The sequence below is a fragment of the Chaetura pelagica genome, unplaced genomic scaffold (genome assembly GCF_000747805.2).
Source record: "Chaetura pelagica isolate M959 unplaced genomic scaffold, ChaPel_1.0 scaffold490, whole genome shotgun sequence".
Lineage (NCBI taxonomy): Eukaryota > Metazoa > Chordata > Aves > Apodiformes > Apodidae > Chaetura > Chaetura pelagica.
In genome coordinates this window covers 520,878-529,607 of record NW_009951936.1, presented here as the reverse complement: position 1 = coordinate 529,607, position 8,730 = coordinate 520,878, and the positions used below count along the sequence as shown (strand labels likewise).

Genomic DNA, 8,730 nt, shown 5'->3' with positions numbered 1-8,730 from the left:
TCTTTTCCTGCTGCTGAGAAAAAAGACAACCAAGTGATAAGGACACCACAGGGATGGAAAAATGCCCCTGTCCCCCTCAAGGACAACTGAGATGAAGCTAGAGCATTTTCTTAAAAGTACAGATAAGGATGACATGTCATGTGCTCTGAATTGCAAATAGACCATCTAGACCAACATTTTAATGCCATTTCAGATAGTGCCTGTCTAGCTACTTGAAAAATCTCTAAATTTTGGGCATAGGATTTTGAAGTTACTTATTCTTCTGGTAGGAGTTAAAGAGCACTCATTTCAAGGAAGGTTTTTCAAGGGAAATAAATAACAGATAAGAAAATGCAGCTCAACTAATTTTTATGTTGAGAATGGTAGCAAACATGCTTGAAATGCACTGGCTTTTCGTAATGTCACTTTTAAAAATAAAGATTTTTGCCATTTAAGGTGTGTTGTTGTTTGAGGTTCTGTTTTTTCCTCAGAATATAAATAAATCCCATTTTTCTTAGGTCACAACATGCTTTCTTTTTAACTTTTTTTTTCTTTTTTTTTTTTTTAAGATGTCAATTAGTCATGCAAAGTTTTATAAGTGCATTAACATTCGAGTTTGTACAGAATAGTTTTAACCAGACGCACTCCCCACAGTTCATACCTACAGCTTCTGAAAAACTACATGCCACAGTGATGGTTGAGTTCCTTTTGGGAAAAAAAAATGGCTACTGCATGAGCCAGCTGTTGGAGTAAGACCCACATGATTCTAGCTTCTGTCTTGTGGTCTGTAACGTTTCTCCTCGACTCCCACTGCGATGAATCCGATCATAGTAACAGGAAAACATCTTCTAGGAGAAAAAAAAACAAACCTGTCCCTGGCCAGTGACTGGTAGATTTGGGAATGAATGTTGCTTCCCTGAACAGTGTTCTTAATAAAGCCACAAGCAGCTTCTTTGAAAGTCTAAAACTGGTACCACTTTTTGTCCTTGTATTTCAGCATCACCTACAAAAAGGAAACAAAGAAATGGATATAAAACACTGCTCTTCATCACACATGACCCAGCCCCTTTAACTGTCACAAACTTTGTAAGTAAAAAAGGAAGAGCAATGTGGTACTTTACTAATGCTGTAATCAAGTCTTGAGTCCAACAAGACCTTGTATTTGATTTCATAATTGCTACATTAAAAAAACCCCAGCACGTTCAATACAAGATTTTTCCTGAGGAGCTTTAACTACATTTCTTCTGCAAATAGAAGAGAGTTACAGCAATAACCAGGAACTTCCTTTTTACTGTTACAGAAAGAAGCTTATCTACTGATAAGCATAGTAGGTATGTCCTGAATATAGAAGCTTTTTGCATGTCAGGGCACATTCCTTCTGCATAATTTCGCTTCACACTTAGAAAAGCCAATGAAAAGGTAAAGGTCTTGTCCAGAGACGTGCTTAATTTTAAACGAAGAGCATGCATTTTGGGAAGTGTTCTTTAATGTTGTTCCATCTTCAACAAAAAAACACTTTAGTTGATTCCCAGCCTTAACAGCATGGGATGGTAGAGCTTTCCATTTCCACCAGCTCTAAGCAAAGAAGCTGTCTATTCCAGGCAAACCCTATTCCATCTCACTGTTTCACAGTGTTATACTGGAAGTTTTTTTCTCCCCCATAAGATCTGTAAAGGTTCCTGGAGACACATCCATCTACCTGCATAGCTGTGCTCCACTGAGTGCCTTAAAAAACAACTGTGAATTAGTGAGAAAGGTGAGGGGGTGAGAAGTGCCATGTTCTAAATTCAGAGGCTAACGACTGGATGAAAACATGAAAGGAAGGGGCGTGCAATGGAAGGTTATTTTTTGCATTCTCACTGTTTGGGAGCAGGAAAAGCAGCATGTCAGGTAACAGGAACACACAAACTAACATGACAGGGTGAACAGGGAAAACTGTACTTGACTTTCCCAAAGGGAAGCAAAGGCTGAGTTACAGGGTTGGCAGTTCCTAGTCCTAGGGGTGAGGTGGCAGGGCCCCTACCTCGTGTGCATGTTTGGAAAATGCCTCTGCACTGGCCATCATGCTTGCAGTCCTTTCATCCAGCTCTCCCAGCTTCTGCCCTCTCTCATCCAGGGCGATGCGCGCGCGAGTCAAGTCCCCGATGACTCCTCCCGCGGCTCCTCTGACGCCTTCAATCCCACCCGATCCAGGGATGTGCTGGGCAAGGCTCCGAGAGGCTTTTCCTGCTGTGGCCTCACCAACTGCAAGGGAAAGATGGGCAAAGAGACAGAAATGAGTTCCTGGCTGTGCCTCTCGAGGTGCTTCCTGTCCACAAGCTGCAGCCTCATAGCGGTGATGCCCTTTGATGGGCAGGTGACACCTGTGGAAGGCTTGCTCAGTGCACCAGCACAGACACAGTGCAGTTGTGACTCTCCACAATCAATTGCTCAAAAGAAGCCACCAAGATGAAGGATTGTGGCAAAGCAACTGAGGACTCTCCCTTTCTTCAGGAGGCCATCTTTATTTTTTTCTTTCCATGAATGATCTAAATCTTGTGTACCACACCATTCCTAGATGACAAGGGCAGGGGATCCCACAAATTAATTTCTGAAAAAAAACCCACCTTACACACACAAAAAAATTACTTACAAAGCTCCTCTCTGTCAAAAGCTTGTCCGCTTCCTCCAAAAAGTCCTTTGAGAAAGCCTCTGTTTTGAGCTTCTGGTGTTTCCACAGGAGTAAACAAATCCCCAAGCATGTCCTGGCAAAGTCAGATCATGTAAAAAAAAAATAAATAAAAAAAATTAGTGAGGTGAAAAGTGGTCTATTTATTTGCATTAATGAGTAACATGCATTGACTCTAATCAGCTGCTCTTAAAAGAGTCTGTTGTGTGAACTGTATTGAGTACTTCACATCTGTGTTTCATGACAGGCAAATACCTGGGCTAACTCCATTGACTGAGGCTTTCTAGGGGACCCTGTCACTGCCCCATCCTTTATGTTCATTACAGCAGATAAAAAAAAAAAAAGTGTAGAAGCAATACAGAATGAAAATACCAGTGACATGATCACATTTTGCTTAGAAACAGCTGAGGCAATACTATAAACAATTTGTTGTGAATTGTGTTTTGCTTTAGTGCTTATCCAGGCAAAGAGAGCAGGGACACTCTGTGCAGTGTGCCCGAGTTCACTGCTTGCTAGCTGGTCAGGGAGCTCGGTGGGTTGTTGTTCGGTTGGATTTTGTATGTGTCTTTGGTTGTTGGTTTGGGGTTTGTCCTTTTTTTTTTTTTTTTTTTAAATAAAAGTCCTATCACCTTCTATACAACCTCTCCCCTCCATTGTTACTGGGCATTCTGGCAGTGCCACCAGTGATGCTAAATAAGCAGGTCCTGGTGCCAGAGCTTGGAGCAGTCGAGCCAAAGAAATCTCGGGCTCAGATTTATTTGCAGCAGTAGCAGGAAAAGTGGGCCCTGCAAAAGAAAACTGACAAAGCAAGTGTGCAGTCCCCTTTCAAACCAGCGGGGTAGTGCAACGAGGACAGTTGCTCAGCCCTGTGTTTGCTCATCCAAGCCTCAGCAGGCAGATCCAGCTGTTGTGCTGCACAAAGCACTGGGCTCCTGGGTGGCCGAGTGCCAGGACAGCGCTGTGACTTCTCACTGCTCCTCTGCAGTCACCTGCTCAGGGGAGAAAAATTACTGCAGCCCTTTCAGCTTAAGTGGAGGCTCTCATACAGCTTGTCTTGTTTTCCTTGGTAGCAGGTGATCCTGGGTCAGCTGTTTTTTGTACTCATCTGCCTGTGCAAGCCTGTTACTGTCCTCTTTGCATATAAGCAGCCACAATCCGGCAGTACAGAGAAGCAAGAGCTGTGTTTCCCTTTGGCTAGTTGTCATATGATGCTATTAAGGAAGGGTAATTTAAAATAAATAAAAATCCAACTTCCAACAGCCTCTCACTATAGGTCCATCTTCTGAGACACACTGATCAGACCTTTTGATCATTTTAAAATTGCTTTCCTGCAAAATGATCTCCCCTGACATGCAAAAGCGTGTGTGCAATGCTCACTCCACACAGTGCTTTTCCAGACCAGAGACAAATAGTTCTGTGGTGTGAGCTGAGCAGCTCAGAATTCATTTTTCCCTAGGGCATTAGTGCTGGCAGAACCACTTTTATATTTCTATCCTTGTTCACTGCTAATTATATAACCTAGAACTTGTTCCCCCGCTCTTTTCCCCTTTATTACTCATATTTCTCCCTGTAACCTCTCACAATTCCTCCTCTTCAGTAAGTAAAATTTGAATTTGCATTTTCATTGCAAAAAAAGCCAACAACACAACCCAAATCTAACATTGTTAAGACCTTTTGCTCAAAATAAATTATTTTAATTAGACCATCTCTATAGCTACTTTATTTTAATGTACAATGGGAGATGCTTCCCTCATGTGGAAGAAGGGAAGTACCAATTATTTGAGTTAAAACAATAGTAAATAATTAAAAAATGTATTAAAACAGAGCATGTTTTTTTATACTAACCACATTTGGTTGGTCTTTTGCTTCCACTTATCAACTGAAAGCTGGAGGTACTAAGATATTTTTTGGAGTTAAAATAGAAAATGATAAAAATAATGGAAGGGAATATGTATTTTCACTGAGGTAGTTGCTATGTGGTTGGACACATGCTGGTACCAACTGCTGCAGCTGCTATCCATTTGTAGCCTCCCCTTCTTTCCCTGCAGACATTTTTAACAGTTGGTCTTTCGTATGGCAGGACTTCGAGAGAAGCTGCCTGTGAAGAGTCCCATTTGGGCACAGATCTGACTCTGCACGAACCAGCAGAGACTGCAATTAGGTGCAGGCAGGCTGCAGGCCCAGGGCAGCCACTGGGGCACAGGAGCAAGGTGTGACTGTCATGAAAAAGGCCACGCAGTGACAGAGTTGCTGACCTCGGCTGTGTTGTCATCATGCGGCCAGGGCAAGTACAGAGGAACCTTTTTGCTCCTGCAGAACAAGCTGCACTTCAAGTATGAAAACATCACTAAATACTTTTTCTTCCCCATCAATATTTATGTTTGCTTTTGACATCATCATCTCTGGTAATGCCAGCACTGCTTATTTAGCCATTTCACCAGAGTGGGCAGTGATAGGAGGAGGGGTAATGGTTTTAAACTGAAAGAGGGGAAATTTAGGTTAGACATCAAAAAGAAATTCTTCCCCATGAGGGTAGTAAGGCGCTGGGGTAGTTGCCCGGGGAGGTGTTAAAGGCCAGGCTGGATGAGGCTTGTGCAGCCTGCTCTAGTGTGAGGTGTCCCTGTTCACAGCAGGGAGGTTGGAGCCTGATGGTATTTAAGGGCCCTTCCAACTTTAACCATTCTATGATTCAAAACTTTGTATTTTGAGTAGAAACTGTAGCCTGGTATGACATGTTCTCTTGAGCAATCCAGCAGTAAACACATGACAACTTATATCTGATTGAGTCAGGCCCTTCCACACAAATGCATGGGCACCAAACTAAGGGTTTGAGTCCTACCTGTAGATTGTCACACATCTCCTGGCTGTACGTCAAGCGCTGAATCTCTGTGGGAGAGCTGAGATACAAAGCTTGCCCTTCGTTAGTGAAGCAAAAGGTCCTTGCTATCCTCATGTCTGTAACTGGCAAATAGTTGATGTCCAGCAGTGGGCGAAGGCTGGGCAAGCTGTGGAGAAGCAGATACCTGGATTAATCACCAGTTGCCACACATGGTACACCTGCTCTGTCCCTGCACTTTGAATCAACATTCAAGTTCATGATTTGCGTAACTGGAATAGCTAAAGTGCAGCTCTAAGCCCAAAAGTTCTGTCAACAACACGCTGCCTTCCCATCATACTTTGTTTCCTCACAGGGAGAAGTTTCAGCTGCCTCAGTGACCCTTAGGCTTCTGCCACTGCCTGGGTTTGGGATGTGCGAGTGGCACAGTGTGGCTTGCACCACACGGATGGGCACTGTGCAGGGGTGTCTGCAGACAATGGCAAGGCAGAGCCCTGCTTCCACCCTGCAGGCAAATGGCCCAGCATCATCTTTGCTGCCCTCCTCCAGCTTCTAGCTTGCCATTTTGAATGGCATGTTCAAAAAGTTGAATGGCATGGCCAGGGAAAGGGGGTGTAGCAAGCTGAGGGCACAACTATAAGACTACTGCACTGTCAGCTCACTGGTGGAGATGGCAAGGGAGGGAAACTAGGTGCTCTGAGTGGGAAATCTTCTGAAACAGCAAGCATGGGACTTGCTCCTTAACAGTGGATAAACAGTACCCTTTCTATCCTGAGTATTTCTGTACTCCTTTATACCTGACCTACCATAGCTGAGCAAAATTACCAAGGTTTTCTTTTATGATAATTAAAAAATCAGCCATGAACTGTCACAGGTGGGGGATTACTATGAATTAAAGGAGTCTGCTTTGCTGTGCAGCTGCCTTAACTCCCCAAGTGGACACAGGCCAAGGAACAGGTATGGCAGTGGGCAAGGCAGGGCACTAAATGCGCCCACCAGGGAGTTAACGCAGAGCATCAGGCACTCTGGAGCAAACACCAGTGGGACGTGACAGCACTGTGCCACCTCTTTGCTTAGTTTTGCCATAAGATTAGTTAGGTAAGTACCTCAGTGTCATGATGTGCCCATTGGCACAAAAGCACGCCAGACAGACGCTGTTACAGAGGGTGACCACATCTGCTCGCAATAAAAAGGACGTTTCGGTGATGTTGTGGACATAAAGACATGTTTGGGAAGGCAATGAGAAGACTTTGGCTTGTTTTTCTGAACAAATGACTGCAAATTGATGATCACCCATATCCTGGGAGGAGGAAGGGGAATGCATTACAAGTTTCCTTTTCCTTGTTTTTTCCCCATCGTCAGCACTGTGGAGGTCCCTCCATACTTCGTACGGTGGATGTGTCAAGGTCCCCGTGCAGTCCAAGCAGGCGAAGGTCAGCACGGCTCCCTTCAGTGTCAGGACTGTGCCTGCAAAACAGAGTTTCCTCTCACTGGCACCACCACTGACCCGGCTGTCGGTACCATGAATGTGTGCAGCACAGCTGACGTTCAGCTTTTGTAAACAGAGCAAGCATGTTAATCCAGCTCAGGTGACAAGGCTTCCTCAGTTCTTCCTGAAAACTCAACAGAGGCTGGACAAGCAGGCTGCCAGAACTGGAGAGGTCTCAGGCAGCCCACACCAAATAACATACATGATATATGCCACTGAATACCACAAAGAGAAGCTGTTGCTTATCTCCACATTATATTAGTAAGATTTGTATTCCCCAGCAGTAAAATTGCTCTTCTTAGTTTGGTGGCCTTCCAGCATTGTTTGTCTAAAGAAACCAGGGGTGGGAAACCTCTATTCTTGTGCATTCTCTAATTTTTGTCATTATTTTACCTTAAGCATACTAAGTGTACTGTCTCTCCTCAGCCCTGATCTCTCAGCCCTCTATTTTCTCTGCTACACCATCTGTCACTCACTCAGCCAAGGAACTCTCCTGGTACATCAACCTGCCAACATTTTTGTTCCCTTTCCTGAATGCCCTTCTGCTTCTCAGCAGCTTCCTGGTAGTACGACAGCCGAAACCACTCTCAGCATCCCAGACAGGACTGCATCAGAACTGTACATGGGGCTGTAATTTCACAGTATGAAGTAACTCAGCTCACTTCTCCCTGTCCTCACAAGAAACACCTAATTCTGCCCCCGACACAAGATAACCTTTGGAACTAGCACAACCAAAGTGTCTCAGCCCGTGCACCTGCAGGTCTCCCACAAGCACCTGGATTTACCTGTGTGCCCTCTATGTCTGCCCAAAAGTCCTTACAAAATCATGAAATTATTCTCCCCTCTTGTACCAAGCCAGATAGTGAACAGGAAAAGAGCTGCACTCTTACCGCTTGGAGACACCATCACCGGCTCTGACTGCCGTAAATCGTCACCAGCAGGCAGATTAAGGGAGAGGATTAAGACCATACCCAGGCCTGTTCCAACCCAGAGACAAGGGGACACAGCAGAGTCATTCTTTCGGGCAAAAGACTCCATGAAGTACAAAGCAGTAATGGCCTCCTTTGAGTCCCTGTCGATACTGGACACGCTGGAGCTCCGGGAACGGTTGAAGGAGTTTTCCCTGTTTTCTGCACAAATAAATACAAGCAAACACACATAAGTTGGCTGTCCTAGAACAGGCACATGCCTGCAACAAACGCAAACTCCCCCGTAGAGAAAATACAGCAGACATTCTGACACCAGCACGGTACCAGCTTGCTGCCGGGGTATAAATAAGTGTGGAAAATGCTGTCAGATCTCATCAGTTAGAACTGCATTAGAAATAGCTGCTTATTATGAAGATTAGCATAGACTAATTAGAATTTACAACAGCCTTAGCTCAAAGGACTTGTTCTAAATAGCATGAAATAATTTTAGACCCATATGTTACCGATGCATTTAAAATTAATCCATGTATCTCATCTCTGTAGGACATGAAGGGAGAGGCCATTAACAATTTCAGAGCATGTGTCCTTTGCTCTGTTCTTGTTTCCATCACCAGGACCTTCCAGTACTGCATTCACAGCCATCACTTATTGTCAAGTCATTAATAACTGCTCTCTGGGGAAAAGACACCCATTGCTAAAACGATCCCAGCATCCAAAACGTCTCAGGGTACCAATCAACTCTGGCTTCCTGGGGAGTGAAGTGAGAAATCTGCTCTGTGCCCTTGGCAACAACTGCACAGTGAGCTGGCATGGAGCGGTTCTTCTTCCT

At 44.4% G+C, this 8,730-nt stretch overlaps 1 protein-coding gene across 1 annotated transcript in view; it reads right to left on the bottom strand.

Annotated features, from left to right (window-relative positions):
* Positions 1-546: 546 nt before the first annotated feature.
* Positions 547-8,730, bottom strand: part of STXBP5L (syntaxin binding protein 5-like) — a 183,340-nt gene continuing 175,156 nt past the window's right edge. Inside the window, 6 exon segments of the mRNA XM_009996442.1 lie at positions 547-982; positions 2,003-2,223; positions 2,612-2,723; positions 5,487-5,652; positions 6,590-6,950; positions 7,863-8,102. Coding sequence (XP_009994744.1) covers positions 941-982; positions 2,003-2,223; positions 2,612-2,723; positions 5,487-5,652; positions 6,590-6,950; positions 7,863-8,102 — 1,142 coding nt within the window. The 3' untranslated portion in view covers positions 547-940.